Source organism: Myxocyprinus asiaticus, chromosome 3 (genome assembly GCF_019703515.2).
Source record: "Myxocyprinus asiaticus isolate MX2 ecotype Aquarium Trade chromosome 3, UBuf_Myxa_2, whole genome shotgun sequence".
Classification (NCBI taxonomy): Eukaryota; Metazoa; Chordata; class Actinopteri; order Cypriniformes; family Catostomidae; genus Myxocyprinus; species Myxocyprinus asiaticus.
The window spans coordinates 8296768-8320127 of record NC_059346.1 but is presented as its reverse complement, the minus strand read 5'-3'; the positions used below and the strand labels follow the sequence as shown (position 1 = coordinate 8320127).

The 23360-nt window shown below is 36.0% G+C and overlaps 1 protein-coding gene across 1 annotated transcript in view; it reads left to right on the top strand.

Annotated features, from left to right (window-relative positions):
* Positions 1-1490: 1490 nt before the first annotated feature.
* The window catches only part of LOC127430236 (F-box/WD repeat-containing protein 8-like), a 29475-nt gene continuing 7605 nt past the window's right edge, over positions 1491-23360 (top strand). Inside the window, exons 1-8 of the mRNA XM_051679882.1 lie at positions 1491-2009; positions 2103-2207; positions 3260-3424; positions 4202-4290; positions 4599-4750; positions 5471-5667; positions 6388-6612; positions 17117-17244. Of these exons, the coding sequence (XP_051535842.1) occupies positions 1626-2009; positions 2103-2207; positions 3260-3424; positions 4202-4290; positions 4599-4750; positions 5471-5667; positions 6388-6612; positions 17117-17244 (1445 nt within the window). The 5' untranslated portion in view covers positions 1491-1625. The remainder of the gene's footprint in view (positions 2010-2102; positions 2208-3259; positions 3425-4201; positions 4291-4598; positions 4751-5470; positions 5668-6387; positions 6613-17116; positions 17245-23360) is intronic.

Sequence of the window (23360 nt, the reverse complement as noted above, 5' to 3'; positions counted from 1 at the left end):
GGCATGATGCATGTTCAATTTGGGCATCATATGGGCGTGTAGAATAAAACAGAAACAAACTAGAGTAGAATATAACTAAACCAGTGAATTTGTCGAGATTTTTCCAGGCATTTGTGTTATAATATTGATTAAACTGATGAATTTATATTTATAGAACGGAACATAAAGTTTGAATAAAAAAACATTGATATCTTAGAATTATTTTGTATTATAAATGTGCAATTTTGGTTATCATATGTGTGTGCAGAATAGAATTGAATAGAATAGAATATGGGGTTAAAATAATGCAAAAAGTACAAATACAAAATAAAAATTCTTATGTTTTATATTTTTGTATTCACGTGCAATTTGGGGCATCATATGCAAGTGCAGAATAGAAAAGAATAGAAAATAAAAAATTTGGAGAATTTTGTTGTGTATGTTTTATATTTTGTATTGTACATGTGCAATTTGAGGTATCATATGCAAGAGCAGAATAGAATAGAATTAATATGGAGTTAGAATAGCACAAAAAGCATATATTACAATTTTGGATTTTTTTTCTTATGTTTTATATTTTTGTATTGTACATGTGCAATTTGAGGTATCATGCAAGAGCAGAATAGAATATGGAGTTAGAATAGTACAAAAAGCATATATTAAAATTTTGGATTTTTTTGGATTTTTAGTGAAGAATAGAATAGAAAAGCATATTGCAATTTTGGAGAATTTTGTTTTGTATGTTTTATATTTTTGTATTGTACATGCAATTTGAGGCATCATATGCAAGTGCAGAATATAATATAATATAATATAATATTATAGAATAGAATAGAATAGAATATGGGGTTAGAATAGTACAAAAAAGCATATATTACAATTTTGGATTTTTTTTTTCTTATGTTTTTATATTTTAGGTTTTGTACACGTGCAAATTGGGACATCATATGAAAGTGCAGAATAGAACAGAACTGATCAGAATAGAAAAGAATATTACAGTTTTGGAGAATTTTGTTTAGTATGTTTTATATTTTTGTACTGCACATGTGCAATTTGGGGCATCGTATGCACGTGCAGAATAGAATAGAGAAATCATCGGCAGGTGCAGAACAGAATGGAATAGTATTGAGAAAGCAGAATAGAATAGATCAGACTAATTACAGAAAAAGTATGTCTTACAGTTTTGGGAAATTTTGGTCTTATACTTTTTTATGCATTTTATAAATGTGGGTACAAGCGCATTTTGGGGCATCATATGCGCATGCACAATAGAATGGAACAGAATAGAAAAAAAAGTACATCTTGAATTATAGTCGTTTTTTTCATTTTTGTCTTATACATTTTCGTGCATTTCGAACTGTCTAAAAAAAGCACCTAGTTGCTGCCCAAAAATAGTGTCTAGTTAGGCAGCTCACTAGGCGTCGAGACGCAGCCATTGTGTTGTGTTTTGAATGATTGTTCATTTGGGTGGGTGAGGTGTCCGCCAGGCGGAACACTGTCCCGTGAACACACTGTTCCAGCCGAGGCGATGACGCTGTCGGACCGCTGTGTGTTTTGACGGTAACAGGCTGTTTTCTTCCGCAAGACTGTCACCTGTATTTGACGTTTATGTTCATGAATGAAAACACAACATGACCATCGTTTAAATGGGGATGGAAGAGGACGAGCTCTCGACCTTCCGAGAGAGCTGGAAACATGAGTTAGAGAAAAAGACCAAGACAGACAAAAACAAAGAGGGATATTTTGGACGTCCCAGTAAAGACAGTTCATCTTGTCCTCAAAACAGTAGTTTTTGGGAGAAACAGAGTAATGTGGCACAACAGGCTCAGCCCAGACCAAAAGAGCAGCCGCAGTACGTGTCTATCGCGGAGGGTTTGTTGGACGGCAGGACGAGTCCACTGCTGGACAGAATCGAGAAGGAGAGAACGCGCAGGAAGCGCGCACCCGAGAGCGAGGCTCTCAACACAGGCGCGCCGCCGAAAAAAGTCAACGCATGCCATAAACTGCTCGACCAGTTCCTGCAGGACCTGGTAAACGGCTGATGATGACATACTGTGGTTGAGGTGTTAGTTATGGTTGTCTTAATATTAAATTGCCCTCTGTTCTGTTTTAAATGCGTTTAGAATGAGGTGAATGACATCCCATTCTTTGATGCGGAGTTGCCTTATGAACTGGCACTGAAGATTTTCCAATTCCTGAGCAGAACAGATCTGGGACGATGTGCTCAGGTAAATAAATGAGTGTATAAAAGTCTCTATTCTATTCTATTCTGTAGGGTTACCATGGTCATGGTAAACTTGGAAATGTCCAGGAATTTTAAAGAAGTCATTAAATTGTAATGGAAATTTCTGCTGTTAATATAAACCCATGAGTGCAATCTTTGTAAAAATGATTTTACAAAAATTTGTATGAGAAATTTTTGGTCAACAGGTGTTGGAACCCTTTATTCTATTCTATTCTGTTCTATTCTACAGGGTTCCCATGGTCATGGTAAACCTGGAAATGTCAGGAAATTTTAAAGAAGTCGTTACATTTTTATTTTATTTGTATTTTTTTAAGTCATGGAATGATAGTGGGAATTTCGGTTGTGTCCTCATATAAACTCATGAATGCAATCTTTTAAAAATTATTTTACAAACATTACAAACTTCTAAAAATGTTAAGGAAAATCTGGATTCTATTCGATTCTATTCTATAGGATCCACAAATTCATGGTAAATCTAGACATATCAAGGGATTTTTAAGAAGTAATGGAAATGTAAAAATCTTCAAAAGTCATTGACTAATGGAAGGTTACATAATGAGTACAAATTCATGAGTGCAATCTCTTAGAAATTATTTTACAAAAGCAGATTTGGGAACCCTTATTCTATTGTATTGTATTATATTATGTATTTTTTATTATATTATATTAAACATAGCTTCCCATGATAATAGTATGCATTAAAATATTAGGTATTTAAAAAAAAAAAAAAAAAAAATCATGGACATTTGTAGAATCTTAAAAATCACGGAAAGCCATGGAAATTTTGACCATAAATATAAATTCACTAGTGATCTCGATAAAATAATTTTTAAAAATCTGCCATGGAAATTCATTTCTATTCTATTTCTGTTCTAAACTGCTGACATTGTGTAGCGGAAATTGCTATTAAGGCAAGGGTCTCAAACCAACATTTTTGTTTTACTGTATTTCTATACAGTAATTTCTATATTCTATATTATGTTTTAAAGTCTTAATCTTGATGTACATGGTTTAATATTCTCTCTCCTGATCCAGGTAAGTAAGTCCTGGAAGGTTCTAGCTGAGGATGAGGTTCTGTGGCATAGATTGTGTCTGAAAGAAGGTTATCACAGTGGGGCAAGTATCTCTGACTCCCCCTGCTGGAAGAGCACGCTCAGAGACTGTCGCAACACAGAGAGCATTGTGAAGGCGAACTGGAAGGTAAGGCACAAACTGTTTAACACAGTCCTCCATGTTCCCAGAATAGCAACTTTTAAAATATTTAAGGTTTTTTTGACACTTATGAGAACTTTTGAGTTGTTAAAGGAATATTCAGGGTTCAAACAAGTTAAGGTTAATCGACAGCATTTTGCCATAATTTTGATTGTCACAAAAATTATTTCGACCCTCCTTTTCTTAAAAAAAAAAAAAAAAAAAAGCAAAAATCAAGGTTACAGTAAGGCACTTACAATGGAAGTGAATGGGGCCAATTCTTGAAGGGTTTAAAGGCAGAAATGCAAAATAGTCTTCTGTTAAAACTCATGTATCATTTGAGCTGTTGGCTATAATTGGCTATAACTTTGCACAGAAAAGGTTAGTAAGCGATTTTGTCACACTAAAATCATATTTACATGCATATTGTTTATGTCTTGTGGCTATACTTTTAAAACAGTGAGTATTTAATGTTTACGGATTGGCCCCATTCACTTCCATTGTAAGTGCCTCACCGGAACCCAGATATTAGATTTTTTTTTAAAGAAAAGGAGGAGCAAGTCAAAGTAATTTATTGTGGTCATCAATATTATGCCACAAATGCTGTTGATTGGGCTTAACTTGTATTTAACCCGGAATATTCCTTTAAGTAAAGATATCTAGATAGCAAATAGAGACATACCAAAAAATGTTGTTGAAGTCACTATATGCATAGAGACTTGTCTTAAAAGAATATTCTGTACACTAATCATCTAAGCTTGAGCATTTCTGCCCTATTTCCAACAGAATCGTGTTGGGTCCATTCGCCACCTGCAGTATGAATTAGGAAAGGTGTTATGTGACGTTAGTTCCTGTGCTGGTCTTGTAATCGCTGGGTATGTTGCTATATATAAAGGGATAGCTCACCCAAAAATGAAAATTAACACACCAGCATGTCATTCCTAACCTGTATAAAGCAGAACGGCCAACCGTTGTGTGGAAAAGATCTATAGTAAATGTGAATGGTAATAAGGCACAGAGCAGCTTCGACATTCAGCTAAATATATTTATGCAAAGTTAATACAGTGCTATATTTTATGGTAGGAAATTTCAGAGGTAAATAAGCAAAACATATTTATTTTTATTTTTAGGTGGATCTGTTTATTTTAAATTCAAACTGTTCTCCTATTCCTATTCTCTGCAGATACACCTCCGGTGATGTCCGCTTGTGGGACACACTTCATTGGGATGCGTCTTACCTGCACCCCACACATTCCATCAGAGATGAGAGTCCAGCACCGCACGTCAGTCACGTGCGCGTCAATAAGGCCATAGCTACAGCAGCTTATGAGAATGGTGAATGACTTCGGCTTACTAAAAGGGATAGTTCAACCAAAAATGAAAAGTTTCTCATCATTTTCTCACTCTCACGCCTTCCCAGATGTGTATGACTTTCTTTCCTCTGCAGAACACAAACAAAGATTTTTAGAAGAATATTTCAGCTCAGTCCATACAATGCAAGTGAATGATGAGTAGACCTTTCAAGCTCTAAAAATCACAAAGGCAGCATAAAAGTAATCCATATGACTCCAGTAGTTAAATCCATGTCTTCAGAAGCGATATGATAGGTGTGGGTGAGAAACAGATCAATATTTTGGTCCTTTTTTATTATAAATTCATAGTAAAAAAGGATTGAAATATTGATCTTTTTCTCACCCAAAGTGATTAGATTGCTTCAGAAGACATATATTAAAGCACTGGAGATGTACGAATTACTTTTATGCTGCTTCTCTGTGATTTTTGGAGCTTGAAAGGTCTGGTCATCATTCACTTGCATTGAAAGGACCTACAGAGCTGAGATATTCTTCTAAAAAATCTTTGTGTTCAGTAGGAGAAAGAATGTCATACACATCTGGGATGGCATGAGGGTGAGTAAATGATGAGAGAATTTTCATTTTTGGGAAAACTATCCCTACCACATGTACTTTTTTTGCAAAAAGGATGTCAATTTTCCTTTTGCAATTCCATGCATGTATATGTTTGTTTCAGTTTATGGTTTTATGTGTGTATGTTTAGGGTGTGTGGACGTTTGGAGCACTGAAACTGGTCTTGATCCCATTCTTCAGTACCAGCACCTCCAGAGGGTTCATGCTCTGGATCTGAGTCCAGAAAGTCCTGTTTTGGCCTCTGCAGCAGGACCAGAGGTGCGAGTGGACGCCCCAGATGAGCAGGGCTACTGGAGATCGCGATGTCTTATTCAGTTACCCAAGCCTGTAAGTTTAATCTCATACAACGATGCCAACCATAGTAATGGTTTTGCACAATGAGTCATTCATGTGGGCAATGTTTGCACCTGCAAGGCATTCTATAGATTCAAGCTGTTTGTAACTTTGACTGCAACTCATGCTGAATAGTGTATAACCACTTACCGATCTGTTCTTAGACACAACATGAGGAGAACACTAATACGTTGTTGGATTCCTAACGTTATCGTTTTCCAAATTATGCATTATTAAAGAGCGTTTTCAAAAGTCTTCATTTTGGGTGGCAATGCTATTTCAATAAAAATACAAAAATAGTGTGGACGTGGCCTAAAACCATGCACCAATGATAAAATCACTCGAATGGCTTATTGTGTTTATAAAACTGCGTTAATAGCAATATAATTAAAGAGACCATTGTTCAATAAAGAGTTACATTTATAATTAATAATTATTGCAATAAACAATCCTGCCACCAAGTAGTATTGTCCATTATCCTAACTGTAGGCTGTTTGAGGTTGCCAAGCAATATTGTAGTTTGCCGCATTAAAATAATGTTCAGTCGACAGCATTTGTTGCATTTGTGTTAATTACCAGAAAATATTATTTAGACGTGTCCCTTGTTTAAAAAAACCCCACAGTTACAGTAAGGCACTTACAATGGAAGTGAATGGGGCCAGTCCATAAACATTAAAATACACACTGCGAATCCTTAGAAACTGTGTCTTTCAGGTAGATGGAGTATTGGTGGTGCCAGGTAGACGTAACTTCCCTTTGGTCACGGCATGGGCAGGTGAGAGCGTTTACCTGCTGGAGTCCAGATGGAAAGAAGAACAGGAGCCAAAACTGCTTCACTCTGTATACGGCCATCCAGTGACCTGTGTAGACGTGTCAGCCAGCAGAGCTGCTCTAGGTGTCAAGAGCTGCGGATGGGGCATGAATGACGGAGGCAACAAGGTACCTGCACAAACACAGGCACGACTTTGGCCTGTTTCACACATCTTGCATCTTTTAGATTTAAAAAAATACTTAAAACTTTAGATATACTTTTTAACATTTTTAGTTCTGTTAGGTAGAAGAGTGAAACCTCAATGTTTAACAGGCCTTGTGGTGCACCTCTTCCATATATGACATGCATGCAAGTGATTTACTTTAACCATTTAAGCTCGCATCGAAATTTGCAGACAAATTAGAAAAATATAGCGTGTAATAGCTGTATGATATACTGTACATTTTACATGTAAACAGGTGTTGCTTATATGGCATGTTTTTGCTTATATAATAATATACCATTACATAGGGGAGGTGATTATCTTTAAAACGAGCCCACACACAACGTAATCGGATGCATAGATCACTCGAAAATCCACACAAAGAAACATGTGCACACAGCACATAATGTGCTGTCTGGTTAAAAACATGTTAACTTTATCGGAAATTATGTGGTATGTTGTCCAGCGTCATGGAACTCTAAACCAATCGTATTAGGATTCAGATTGCTGCAACCAGAGGTGGAAGTCATCCAAATATGGGCAGAAAGGATCGTTCACTCTAATTACATATGGCCACCAGGAGATGGTGCCATGTACATGACACAGACTCAATGATGGCTCAAATGACACAGGATGGAACTGAATGAGATCTCGTTACTCATGCCTGCAGGCTTTGGAGGGAGAGCATACCTTTAGTCATTGTTGTATTTGCATGTGTAATTAGTTCTTATGTATAATTCTTGTGTTTTTATTTGTTTAGAGACGTTTTTGGACACTTGGATAAATTATTTTTGTAATGCTATAACTTTTGATTGCTTTGTTGTAACAACACAACATTTTACTCAGGTACAGGTGACATGATTGGGAACAAAACAAAAGTTTTTCAGAGCTACTTTTTTCACACTCTGAGATATATAATGTCAAATCAGAAAAATAAGTGGAAAAAAAGTTCATTTTTGCCTCAAGGTTTTTGTGATTTTTCAGCAGAGTCTTAGGCTAAGAGTCTCAGGATTTATCAATCTATATCATTAAAAAAATTTTTTCTTTAAAATGGTATCAAACACTTGAGCCTCCTTGTTTTTTTCTTAAGCCTTTCAGTTATAAGCCTTTAATTTTGACTATGCCACTAAAACAGGAAATCTTTAAAAACACCTTCAGAGCTTAAAGGGTTAACAAACCATAGAAGCAAAAACGCACACCTTTTTTGCTGAATCTGCTGAATGTACACAATTCACATCCAAAAATCCAAATATATTTTTTTTCTCAAATTGCATGATGTAAGTAGTCATTTAGCAGATACTTTTATCTAAAGCATCTTATTACATGGACACTCCCCATGGGGGCAACCTGGAGTTACTCAAGGGCACAATTTTATGGATCATCCCTTGTGGGGTTTGAACCTACAACCTTTTACTTACTCTGCTGAGATCTTTTACCACTTAGTCACGCAATCAAAATATGATGTCAACAATTGGTGAATTCTGATATCTATTCTGTGCTCAATCCCTGATGTTAACATTATTAATGAAGTTTTATGTAATTGTATTCCAAAAGATAGTAAATAAAATGCTCTGTTCATATTGTTATCTTAGAGATAGACCTGTTACTTAATTAACCCAAATTTTGGTCCCAACGGCTCTCCTAAGAGTCCCTAGTTTGATTCTAACTTTGGCATGTGAAGCTTAGAGATTAATTTAGATACCACAGACGATGCAATGTTTCTCCAGAGCTTTGAGTTTGAGCCACAGCAGTCCAGCAGTCATATTCTCCAGACCAAAATCCAAACCATCATGCTACCCAGTGCGTGATCTTAATATACTCTTTAAATCACAATGGGCCGCTCACTACAATTCCCCAGCGTGTTGTTTGGGGGGAGCTCAGCTCCCCCAGGGAGAGTTGTAGTTTTTCAGTGAAGCGTCAGGCGTAGATGTTATCAGTAATCAGATGAGTGGTTGATAGATGATTGCAGATGGTGCTGTGTTGTAGCACACAGTGCTTTGGCTCTCCTCCTCCCCTGACATCACCCCCATTTAAACACTCTCATTAACCAAACGGGCACCAGGGCGACTGTTTAGAGTTTGAATGGCAGGACAGTTTGTCAAAGTCAGCCTTTAGTAGATTGTGCAACAGAGCAGGAAAACTACACTCTTATTGTACTATTTAATGGACAGTAGTAAGTAACAAATAATTTCTTTATTAACAGAAAAGACAGAAAGGACCATGTTATTACCATGCTCATTTTAAAGGAACAGTTCACCTACAAATTCTCTCATTATTTACTCACTTTCATGTCATTCCAAACCTGTATGCTGTTATAATTTTTGTGGAGCACATTCGGTGAAATTTTGAAGAATGTACTGTATGCTCCTCTTTTCCTTACTGTGACCAAAGAAAAAAAGATATCTGAAAACAGTAACGTATTTGTTGTCATGTGACGCAGTCATGTGATTCATTTAACCCAAAACAATCAAGACGGGGTCCTGTGTTGTAGCGGCGTTGTTGTGCTGGCTATTTACTTTGATAGGGTTGTTAAAGATAAATGTTACTTTGTGCAAACTTCAGATTGCTTTCCTTCCGAAGTGATGGGAAGTTTACTCGCTATTACTGTCCGGCGACGACACATGAGGACAGTTGCGTTTCAGTCTGTACATGGAACAGAGAGTTTTTGCATGCGCAGTAAGAGGATTTAAGAGTTTTCATACATTTCAGTGTGAACAAGCAACTTTTGGAAAATGCTTGAAAACGATAATGTGAATGGAGAGCGTTTCGAAATGGAAAACACAGTTTTCAAATGTATCCGGTTTAATGTTGACGTAGCCTAACGGTTCGTTCGGACAGTTCATGTAAATGAACTGGTTATAAAATTGTGGAGAGCACTTATTGCAGCACATTTAGTTGGAATCACTCTTTGTTTCTTATCTTTGTCGCTCTGTGAGTACTCTACAGCTTTCCATTCTGCCGATTCATGATTAGAGCCTTTTCCAGCTGTGTGATGTCATGTGTTTCAGCCTCGTCGAACGTTGACAGGATTCTCATACTGCGAGAGGGAAGTAAGAAGTGCCAGCGCACACATCTAAATCCAAGGTGTTTGTATGTTATTAAATGACAAGACATATGCCTCATTAAAACTTGTCAAAAAGAGGAGGTGAATGGAGTTCACTCCAATGTGAGGTAACTGAATGAATCATCTACCATGTTTTGGTGTTTCTCCCTATTAATTTAGAGCCTTCGTTTAAAACAGCTATATTACACGCTTTTGTAGCATTTTACTTATTTTCTAACTAACCCTCATGTACAGTTCATGTACAGTTGGACGGTCTGTTATCATGGTTGTGACATCATTAGTTTGTTTTAAGTGTCTGGATGGGAGGGAGCTTTGCTTTGTGAACATTAGGGTATGTCTATGTCAGTGTTGGGGGAGCTACTTTGAAGCTGTTGCTTTTCAAGCTACTCCTAATTTAAACAGTTAAATTAAAGTCAAACTACCAATCTGAAAACATAGTTAGCTACTTTACAAGCTACTAAATAAATGTAGCAAGCTATTTAATGGGAAAATATATATTTTCTAAATATACTGTTACTTCTATGCAGGGCTTTAAATTAATCTGTGAATCATTTTAGAGAATTGGTTCATTCAGGAGGTCCATGTCAATATCTCTTACTACTTATAGTTAGTTATTCCCAAACACTAGTTTACATAGTTTCAAAAGAGCACAGAAAACCCTGTTTTACCAGAAATTGCCTATTGGTTTCTATTCTTTGACTTGTATAGTTTGGTTTGGCTATCCATGGAGGCATGTAGTCCTCCTCTTTAAATCTCTTTCCTTTATTTCTATTTCCTCTCTGCAGTATGGTAAAAAAGTTGTCCTTCCTTTTTGATCTCCCACCTCTTCCGTAGGTTTTGAATGTTGTGTGTTTCTTTCATATTTTGGAGCCACTTTCTTATCTCTTTAATGTGTTTTATTGCCTACAACACCTTTTAAGTAAAAAAAATAATAATAATTACGTTGTTTTGGTTACCGGTTTTCCTAGGAGATTTCCTCCAGTTTTTTCCTTGTTCAACCTGGCGGAGTGACCTGAATGCAGGTTGCAGCAGTGTGTGTCTGAGGCACTGATCCAGACACACGCACTTGCTCTGTACAGCAGATCATGCTGGTACACCCTGAGGCACCACTTTCATGCTTAACAGCCATCTAGTATGGTGAAAATGTGGCACACTGCTGCACCTCCAGGTGCTGAAATTCAGAGACATACAGCAGTGCCTCATTATATCAACCATGAATCTGATTAACATCTCCATATCTGTGCTTCTGGAAGATATAAGGGCTGAAAAGGCAAGAATTATACTACAAGTATCAGGGAGGTACTACTACTACTACTACTGCTAATGATTTTGGTTGGATTAGAGCGATTTAGACTACTAACAAACTTCTGAACTTTCTTCTAACTACCAAACTTTCAGAAAACATTATAAATGATAGCCAACAGTAATTGGCCATTTTTTTAAGTATATGTTTTATATCTTTGCCAATCAAACAAAAATATAGTATTAAAATAAATGATAGTATTCAACAATTTAAATAAAGTATTACATTAGCATTGGTTAGCATCTTTCTATGACTATTTTCAAGAAGTGACATTTTGCATAAATAAAAAATTAAAGAAAATTCATCATTCTGTCTTAAAAAGGGGGGCCTGGGTAGCTCAGTGGTAAAATACGCTGGATACCACCCCTGGAGTTCGCTAGTTCGAATCACAGGGCATGCTGAGTGACTCCAGCCAGGTCTCCTAAGCAACCAAATTGGCCCCGTTGCTAGGGAGGATAGAGTCACATGGGGTAACCTCCTCATGGTCGCTATAATGTGGTTCGTTCTCGGTGGGGCGCGTGGTGAGTTGAGCGTGGTTGCCGCAGTGGATGGCGTGAAGCCTCCACACGCGCTATGTCTCCGTGGCAAAGCGCTCAACAAGCCACGTGATAAGATGCGCGGGTTGACGGTCTCAGACACGGAGGCAACTGGGATTCATCCTCCACCACCTGAACTGAGGTGAATCACTACATGACCACGAGGACTTAAATAAGCACATTGGGAATTGGGCATTCCAAATTGGGAGAAAAATATATATGTGTGTGTATGTATATATATATATATATATATATATATATATATATATATATATATATATATATATATATATATATATATATATATATACACACTACCGTTCAAAAGTTTGGGGTCACTTGCCTGAAATGTTTCACATGATCTTAAAAATAAAGCACAATACTTGTTGACCCCTCTCCAAACATACCGCTTATGGTTATGAACATAAAGCTCTATTTTGGTCTTGTCACTCCAAATTACAGTGTGCCAGAAGCTGTGAGGCGTGTCAAGGTGTTGTCGGGCGTATTGTAACCGGGCTTTTTTGTGGCATTGGCTTCTTTCTGGCAACTTGACCATGCAGCTCATTTTTGTTCAAGTATTTTCATATTGTGCTCCTTGAAACAACCACACCATCTTTTTCCAGAGCAGCCTGTATTTCTCCTGAGGTTACCTGTGGGTTTTTCTTTGTATCCCGAACAATTCTTCTGGCAGTTGTGGCTGAAATCTTTGAAATTTTCCACTTCTTAATAAATGATTGAATAGTACTGACTGGCATTTTCAAGGCTTTGGATATCTTTTTATATCCTTTTCCATCTTTATAAAGTTCCATTACCTTGTTACGCAGGTCTTTTGACAGTTCTTTTCTGCTCCCCATGGCTCAGTATCTAGCCTGCTCAGTGCATCCACGTGAGAGCTAACAAACTCATTGACTATTTATACACACACTAATTGCAATTTAAAAAGCCACAAGTGTGGGAAATTAAACTTTAATTGCCATTTAAACCTGTGTGTGTCACCTTGTGTGTCTGTAACAAGGCCAAACATTCAAGGGTATGTAAACTTTTGATCAGGGCCATTTGGGTGATTTCTGTTATCATTATGATTTAAAAAGGAGCCAGACAACTATGTGATGATAAATGGCTTCATATGATCACTATCCTTAAATAAAATACAGTTTTTTTGCATGATCAGTCATATTTTCAAAATTAATGCCAAAATTTCACAATTACTGCCAGGTTATGCAAACTTTTGAGCACAAATATATATATATATATATATATATATATATATATATATATATATATATATATATATAGTACTGTGCAAAAGTTTTAGGCATTTGTGAAAAAGGTTGCATAGTGAAGATTTCTTCAAATATAATGCCAAATATAGCTGTCATACAAAGTCCAGTACACACCAAAAAAATCTAAATCAATATTTGGTTTGAGCACCTTTGCCTTCAAAACAGCACCAATTCTCCTAGGTACACCTGGACAGTTTTTCTTGGTTTTTGGCAGATAGGATGTTCCAAGCTTCTTGGAGAATTCGCCATGGTTCTATTTAGGCTGTCTCAATTGCTTCTGTCTCTTCATTTAATCCCAGACTGACTCAGTGTTCAGTGGAGGGCTCTGTGGGGGCATGCCATCTGTTGCAGGGCTCCCTGTTCTTCTATTCTATTCTATTGGCAAAGTAATGTTTGGGAGTCTAAAATGTATATTTCCTTTTGACACACTAAAGCTAAGATATAAATAACCATCTTAAGACAAATGTTTTTGTGAAACATCTTATGTGCCTAAGATTTTTGCACAGAACTATAAATGTATGTATGTATATATGTGTATGTGTGTGTGTGTGTGTGTACCGTGTATAAACACTTTCGGTCAAAAGTTTGAAACACTTACTCATTCTTTATTATAATTTTTTTTTCCTGCACATTTTAGTATAATAGTAAAGTCATCAAAACTATGGAATAACATAAATGGAACTATGGGAATTACGTTGTGACTAAACAAAATCCAAAATAAATCAAAACTGTGTTATATTTTAGCATCTTCAAAGTAGTCACTCTTTGCCTAGAATTTGCAGACATGTACTCTTGACATTTTCTCAAACAACTTCTTGAGGTATCACCCTGGGATGCTTTTTAAACAGTATTGAAGGAGTTCCCATCTATGTTGGGCACTTGTTGGCTGCTTTTCTTTATTATTTGGTCCAAGTCTTCAATTTCAAAAATGTTTTATTTATTTATTAAATTTTAGTTTTACAATGAAATAAATTAATATGTTGGCACAATTATATTTTTGTCTACAAAACTAATTTCAAACATTTAAGCATACGCCTTCAGATCAAAATATTTTTAAGATCATGAGAAACATTTCAGTCAATTATTTCAAAACTTTTGACCGGTAGTGTATATACTGTATATTATAATTATTATTACATTTATTGACAAAAGTATTCATTGATTTGTTGATCACATTAAAACAAAAAATAAATGTACATTTTCCATGGAGTCTATCACTTTTGTTATAATATGCATATTTCATAATCATAAAATAATGTCCAATTTGCATAGTTTAATACTCCAATTAAATCAGTTGCAATACAACAAATTTAAATTTGACACATTTTTAAATAAAATTGGTTCACTTTACAATATGGTTCTATTCATTAACATAAACTCATTAGGGATCATAAACTAACAGTTATTTATTTGACAGAATTTATTAATCTTGGCTAATGTTAATTTATCAAAATACTATAATACATTGTCTGTTCATGTTAGTTGCATAAACTAATGTTAATGTATAATGTATACACACTGTAAAATCTAATTTGTTGACCTTATTTAGATTTTCCAAGGCAATCGGTTTGCATGCTTTTTCTAAGTAAATGTACTTATTTGGCTCAAATAAACTGAACTTAATTTTGTTAAGTAACGTTAACTATTTACACGTAAACTTAACTCATCTGTGAATAAAGTATCGTTGTTTTTATTTAATTATTTAAATTGGGTTCTAGCACGTCTTATACATTATAAGGGAAATTATAACTAGACTCTAGGCTAGCCATATGGCACATTGGATTCTCCTCAGTACTTCTTAGTGCACATGAATCTGCACTTGTATAGTAAAATTGAGTAAAGAATGGCTTAAATTCACCAGAGGTAACACTAATCACTCTAATGGTGACTTCAAACAAATCACAGCTATCAACCAGCTACAACAAAAGAACAACAATAGTCATAAGAATTAAAACTATATACATTTGTATATAACAGTTATTATTTTTCTACATAAGTTCTCTTGTTTTGACCAAACATACATACTTTATTCAAGCACAAGCACTTATGGGTGTTCCACACAGCCACAATTTTGTACTTGATAATTTTGAGTTAGAAGTACTCAAAGCCAAAGTTTAAAGAACGTATATATTTGAGTTATTCCAAAATTTGTCATTTCAAGTACTGTTTAATTAGGACCACTTAAATGTTTTTATTAATGATAATATTAAGATTTAGAGAGTAACGGTAAAACAAGTAAGAATAGTACAAATTTAAAGGATTAGTTCACCCAAAAATGATAATCCTCTCATGATTTACTCACCTTTAAGCCATCTCAGATGTGTATGTATTTCCTTTTTCAGCAGAACCGAAATGAAGATTTTTATAAGCACATTTCAGCTCTATTTGTCGATACAATGAAAGTGAATGGGTGCCATGATGCTGCTGGCTGTCTGATGGTCCAAAAGGCATATTTAGGCAGCATAAAAGTACTCCACACGACTCCAGTCGATCAACGAATGTCTTCTGAAGCAAATCGATAGGTTTGTATAAGAAACAAATCGATAATTAAAACATTTTTAACTTTAAATCATTGCTTCCGCCCACTGCTGTATTTCTGCTTGAAATGACCTAACTCTCGTGTTACGTTCGTTCCGCTGTTGCATACAAAGCGCGCTTCTGACTACTCGCGTGAACGTGCCATTGCGCTTACGTCACAGAACAGCTCTGTGATGGGTCGACTGGTAGCAGGAAGTTAATAAAGTTTTAATTATCTATTTATTTTTTTTACGCAAACCTATCGATTTGCTTCAGAAGACATTCATTGACATGCAATGTCATGGCACCCATTCGCTTTCATTGTATGGACAAATAGAGCTGAAATGTGCTTATAAAAATCTTCATTTCAGTTCTGCTGAAGAAGGAAAGGCATACGCATCTTTTCCAAATTGGTTTTGCTGTAATGCACGAAAAAATGCTAAATATGAGATGTGCTCAATTATAATGAAAAAGCTAAATCATTCAGTTAGTTGAGTAAACGTCTCCACAATTCTCCTGATTCCTTTGATTTTAAATCATTATGAATAAATCCTACATACAATCCCAATAGTCTGTCTTCTCGCCAGTGACATATGCACATATCATGTCTGCATTCTAAGCAGCTTCCCCCCAATGTCTTTACATATTGCAGCTTTACAAATTGGAAGCTTTCTCGTGTCTTGATGACGAACTCCCGTTGGCTGTAATTTTTAGGTTCTCTCAAGGATTTTGGCTGGTAGCATGGTGCCTCGCAATTAAGTGTGTCTGGCCCAAACTGCAGGCATTAAACAGCTGGCATGGACTCAATTGTGACATCATGCGGTTCCTTTTCCTCTCTCTTTTGTTTTAAAATCTTTATCTGTTGCCTGAATAATCGTGTCCAATTTGGCTGTGTTTCGTTGTCTTTGCTTTACTCACTGTTTAGATGGCAGCTGATGCAATCAGATAACCAGTCTCTCTTTGGATTGAATTACCTCAGAGATGGCTTTTAATGTGAAGGGATTAGCCGAGAGCTTCAGACATTTAAAGCACCTGGTGGAGACTGGTGGTACTCTGATTCATACTGCGGATGTACTTAATTGATTATTGAATGCACTCTCTTTCTCTGTCAAAAGTTTGGATGATGTAAGGTCAAAGACTTTTCAGCGTGCTGCTACATCTCATGCACAGTCGAGCACTCTGGCCTTTCAAAATGTGATCTTTTGACCCCAAGCCAGTATGGATGCGTTTGATGCATGCACACTACGACTGCTTTATGATACTCTACTCTTATCAAAGCTGCTTAAGATAGGCAATATCTTTTAAAATATTAAACAGATGCTTTTGTCGCTCTACACTGCTTTTTGATGGGAAAAGTAGCTTGTCACGGTAAAAGCTATACTAACAGCTGAGCTACTGTCACACAAGACTAAGTGGAAGTTACCTCTATTGTGCCTGAAGTAGAAGTATACATCAATTCAGTGACCCATATACTTGACTACTGCTAATCCTTTTAGATAAATGTCTGCAAAGTTAGAATACAACAAGGTATAATATTAGTTAAACAGGTTGCCTCTGTTTTTTTTATCATTATCGTGTCTACCTGAAATGCTAAAATTGTTAAAAGTTCACAAGAAGGCACGCAAGACTTTAGAAAGTGTTTGCTGGCATCTGTTGATGCAAGCTGTGGGCCTGACACTTGAACTTCAGCAGGTGTTACAGCAAAATCCTGCCAGTTCTACAATCTTTTTTCCATCACACCAGGAGCTATCCTCTTCTGTCCTCAGATTCAGGTGTACAGCCTGGAGACCAGCCAATCAGAACTGACCGTGGGGAACTCGGCGGGAGACTTCACCTGCGTCAACCTGAGAGACAGCCCCCCTCACCTGCTGGTGTGTGGGAATAAAGACAGGCGGTATGACACGCTCACAAACATGTGTACCTCATCTATCTCTGTTACATTCACACACACTTGCACACACGCAAGCACACACACACACACTTTCATCTGTCTGGCAAATTAAATTCTCTTGCGACTAAGTTTCTTTAAGGAGAGTTTGATGAGTTCCAACAGAAGAGTAGAGCACTCGTTTACACATGCAGATGGTGTTAATACATTTTAATTAGAATTAAATATGCCCAAACTAGAGCATTTATTTCTAGAGCATTTTATATATATATATATATATATATATATATATGGCTACTTTGAATATGCTAAAATATAACATAGTTTTGATTTATTTTGGAAATTCTTTTGTCACAACATAATTCCCATAGTTCCATTTCTGTTATGCCGTAGTTTTGATGACTTTAGTTTTATTCTAAAATGTGAAAATAATAATAATAAAGAATGAGCAAATTACCCCAAACTTTTGAACGGCAGTGTATATATATATATATATATATATATATATATATATATATAATTTTTTTGAGGGAGGTAATTTTTCACCCCAAAATACAATAAAACAATAAAAAAATATTTACTCATTTATTACCTTAATGTATTATTTTGTAAATATCTTACGAATCTCTCATTATTCTAATGAATCTCATAAAGCCCGTCCATGTCATATTTCACCTAAAAATAATTTTTTAAACATAAAATGTGAAATATAATTTTTTTTAAGAAATATAGATATATATTTATTTTTATTTATTACCTTTATCATATTTAAAAAAATCTCGTGAATCAATGTAATTTTCACCCCAAAGTATTTTTTTGACATTTTATTTATTAATTAATATTTTATTTGTTGTTTATATTTATTTAATATCTTTATCATTTTAAATCAATGTCAAATATATATTTTTAAATAAATATAAAAAAAAATGTGCATGATTTTTTTGTTTTGCATTGTGAATTTGGGACATTATTTTCATGATATTTAAGCACATTTGCCTCCAATTCCTATTACCATAATGTGTCTAGATTTGTTACTTTTAGTTTGTTTATCTCATTATTGTAGATTTCTTAGATTGTATTACTTTAATAAAATAATGAAATCATCATACCCAGACACTATAGTTTTTTTTATTAAAAAAAACAAACAAAATGAAACAAATGCCACCATGAATTTAAAATATTTAAATATTGTAATATATGCTTTTTTTATGGTAATGACAATACGATTAAGTGCTTCACTGTCATGAAAATATTGCCACAATGCAACAATCTTAACCTCTTCAACTCTGGGGCATTTTTGGGCTGCCGTCTGCAATTTTTCACACTCAAATTTAAAAGCTCTCCATTTACATGTACTGAGGATCAATTCCACCAAAAAATTCTCATTTTATCAGAAAATCATGAGGGATCAGAATATTACGCAAACCAGATTCGAACCTGCGTTCCTTCCCCCACATGCACCACATCTCAATGTGTCTGGAGCACATGCATTACCACCAGGCCACGGCTCCAACAGCAAACCATTTTGGACATTAATAGATGGCAATAAACAAAGTACATCAGATAACCAAGATCAAAGCACTTAAAATAAAACACCTAATTATTTGCAAAGTGGAAAAGACTTTTTCTTCACAGCTGTGGTCCTTTCAAAGCATGATAAGCACTCTTGCCTTCAACTATTTTTGGCTTACCTTGAAAATTGTTTTACGGAAAGCTTCTGAAAAGCTTCAGCACTTATAGATGTGGGAATGGGAATAACGAAAGCTCTCGGTTTGAAAGGCTTGTGTTATTGTCAGCGGTGCATCACCGAGGGCTATTGATTTAGTGGACAAAGAGATGTTGGAGACGAGAAGTGGAGCGGTGCATCTGCCCAACAGACTCAATACAGAGCCACGAGCATGGTCCACATCTGAGGCCTGCATCTCAATTAGTCTTCGCCAAATAAAAAGCCATTTCATTGACACTTGTGACAGTGGGAGCGCTATTTTGGCAGGTGGACAGTTGCTTGGCAGGACTTTGTAAATAAATTCCAACTGCATCTTTGCTCAGACACTACATCGAGTGCCAAGAGTGAGGACATGATGGCGCTATGGCCAGCTGCGGTCTTTTTTAAATCATCCCTCCTTCCGTTTCTTTCTTCTTCTTCCATCTATCCACAATTCTGACAAAGCGAAAGCTCTCACCTTTTGTTCGTCTTTGATGAATGAAAAACGTTTTATTGTGCCTGATTGGATCTAGCTGTAAGGACAAGAAAAATCTGCTTGTTTAGGCATCTGAACAGAACGTGTACAGGAAATAAAAAAAAAAAAAAACAGGTCATATTTCAGCCCAAAATTAAAAGAAAGAAATAAGAAATTATATTTTGCTTAACGAAAAATACAGCTATTTTCAGGATCATTAAATTAATGTTGCAGGTTCAATACCTGTAAATTTGGCATAATGTTGATTAGAATATAAAATAATTTCTAGTCATCCCTCGTTTATTTAGAAAAACAATGCAGTTACAGTGCGGCACTTACAATGGAAGTGAATGTGGCCAGTCCATAAACGTTAAAATACACACTGTTTCAAAAGAATAGCCACAAGACGTAAACATTATTTGTGTTAACATGGTTTTTAATGTGGTCAAATCAGGGATTTACCAGTATCAAGGCATTTAACAGATTACAGGTTTTACTGCTGTGTTGTCATGACAACAAAGTTGTAATATTGGATATACTGTAACTGTATACAGAGAAGGTTAGTAAACAATATTATCACACTAAAATTAAATTTTTAATGTTTATAGACTAGCCCCATTCATTTCCGATTTAATTACCTTGCTGTAACTGCAGTCTTTTGCTATTTTAAAAATATACAAGGGAAGATTCAAAATAATTATTTTGTGCTAATAAATATTTTGCCACAAATGCTGTCGATTTACCTGAACATGGATTGAACCTGGAACATTCCTTTAAGATTTTTTTTTGCATTGTGATATTTTATGACAGTCCTGCATATTTTCTTCTAATATTCTCTTTACTGTAATGCAAAAAAATAATGAGACCCTATCAGTCAGAAGTTTACCAGAAAAGGCATTCTTTATTATACTCATTCTGTGCAATTCACACAGTCAAGGTAATTGAATAAATAAATAAATAAATAAATAAATAAGGGCCTGGGTAGCTCATCAAGTACTGACGCTGACTACCACCCCTGGAGTCGCGAGTTCGAATCCAGGGCGTGCTGAGTGACTCCAGCCAGGTCTCCTAAGCAACCAAATTGGCCCGGTTGCTATGGAGGGTAGAGTCACATGGGGTAACCTCCTCATGGTCGTGATTAAGTGGTTCTCGCTCTCAATGGGGCACGTGGTGAGTTGTGCGTGGAGCACGGAGAGTAGCATGAGCCTCCACATGCTGTGAGTCTTCGCGGTGTCATGCACAATGAGCCACATGATAAGATGCTTGGATTGACAGTCTCAGAGGCAGAGGCAACTGAGACTTGTCCTCCGCCAACCGGATTGAGGTGAGTAACTGCACCACCATGAGGACCTACTAAGTAGTAGGAATTGGGCATTCCAAAATTGGGAGAAAAAGGGGATTAAATAAATAAATAAATATATTTTCTTTACAAAAAGGAAATCTATTTTCTGGACCATTAAGATTGTTTTGTATTGTGATATTTTATGACAATTAAGCACATTTCCCCCTAATATTCTCTTTACCGTAATGTAGAAAATTCTCCTTTTCTCCTTTTGTGATGCAAAAAAAATAATAATTATACACTGTCAGACAAAAGTTTGGACAGAGCAAAAAAGGCTTTCTTTATTATACTCATTCTGTGCAAATCAGTCCAAACATTTTTTGATTATGTAAAAAATTGCATAATATTTAGTCCATATATTGGTAGTAGGTACAATTTATATGTCTACAAAACTAATTTCTAGCATTTAAGAATAAGCCTTTAGATCAAAATGTTTTAGGATCACGAGAAGCACAAATTCAAATGTATCCAAACTTTTGACTGGTATTGTAAAGTGCCTCCATCCTGATTTCTATGTTTTTGTGTATATCTCATACTAATTTGTTTCAAAAATTCAAACAAAATCTAACATAAAACAAAGGCAATCTGAGGAAACACAAAATACAGTTTTTAAATGATAATGTTATTTATTGAAGCAAAAAAGTTATCAAATACCAACTGGGCCTGTGTGAAAAAAGTATTTGCCCCAGTTACTAAATCCCCAAATCTATGAAACTGCATTCATATGGAGGTTCAGCTGGAATAGACACACCCAGGCCTGATTACTGCCAGCCCTGTTCAATCAAATCAACACCTAAATAGAACTCTTTCAGCAGCATGAAGTTGGCTAAAAGGTCTCACCCAGTAGCACACTATGCCAAGGTCGAAAGAAATTCCAGAAATGATGAGGAAAAAGATGATTGAAATACATCAGTCTGTGAAGGGTTACAAAGCTATTTCAAAGGCTCTGGAACTCCAAAGAACCACAGTGAGAGCCATTATCTCTAAATGGCACAATAAACTTGGCACAATAGTGAACCTTCCCAGAAGTGGACGACCTTCCAAAATTCCTCCAAGAGCACAGCAACGACTCATCCTGGAAGTCTCAAAAAATGGAAGAGTGGCGAGGTGAAAACCACTGCTAACCCAGAAGAACATTAAGGCTCATCTGAATTTTGGGAGAATGTTCTGTGGACTGATTAGTCGAAAGTGGAACTGTTTGGAGGACAGGTGTCTTAAAAAAAAATATCAAACCTATGGTCAAGCATGGTGGTGGTAGTGTGATGGTGTGGGGATGCTTTGCTGCTTCAGGGCCAGGGCGACTTGCAATAATTGAGGGAAACTTCTCTCTACCAGAAAATCCTAAAGGAGAATGTCCGGTCATCAGTCTGTGAGTTGACGCTCAAGCGCACGTGGAATATGCAGCAAGACAATGATCCAAAGCATAGGAGTAAGTCCACCTTTGAATGGTTTAAAAGAAGCTAAATCTAAGTTGTGGAGTAGTCTAGTCAAAGTCCTGACTTGAACCCGATTGAGATGCTGTGGCAGGACCTTAAATGGGCAGTTCATGCTCAAACCCTTCAGTGTGGCTGAACTAAAGCAGTTCTGCAAAGAAGAGTGGGCCAAAATTCCACCACAGCGTTGTGAAAGACTGATCTCCAGTTATCGGAAGCATTTGTTTGCTGTTGTTGCTGCTAAAGGTGACACAACCAGCTTTTAAGTTTAAGGGGGCAGTTCGTTTTTCACATGGGTGAAATACTAGGTGCTGAATGGCTTTTTTGCTTCAATAATATATATATATTTGAAAACCGTACATTTTGTTTACTCAGGTTGCCTTTGTTTTAAGTTATATCTCGATTGAAGATCTAAACCATTTAAGTATGAAAAATACACAAAAATAGAAGAAATCAGGATACAAATTCTTTTTCACAGCACTGTATATTATTAAAAGAAATGTTCTGGATTCAATACAACTTGAGCTCAATCAACAGCTTTTGTGGCATAATGATTCATTTCCTGTTTATAAAAAGTTAGGCACTTTCTGTGGAAGTGAATGGGGCCAGTCCATAAACGCTGAAACACACATTGTTTTAAAAGTATAGCCACAAGATTTGAACATTATATGTGTTAACATGATTTTAGTGTGATAAAATTGCTTCCTAACCTTATCTGTGTACAGAGACTGGTAACACTGGTAAATCCCTGATTTTATCACTCTAAAATGATGTTAACATATATATTGTTTACATCTTGTGACTATTCTTTTGAAACAGTGTATTTTAACGTGTTTGGATTGGCCCCATTCACTTCCATTTAAGTGCCTTATTGTAACGGTATTCATTTTTTTTTTTTAAATAAACGAGGGTTGAGTCAAAATCATGGGTGCCCATGACCCTGTCGCAGGTTCACCGGTTGTCCTTCCTTGGGCCACTTTTGGTAGGTACTAACTACTGCATACGGGGAACACCCCACAAGACCTGCCATTTTGGAGATGCTCAGACCCAGTCGTCTAGCCATCACAATTTGGCCCTTGTCAAAGTCGCTCAGATCCTTACGCTTGCCCATTTTTCCTGCTACCAACACATGAAATTCAAGAACTGACTGTTCACTTGCTGCCTAAT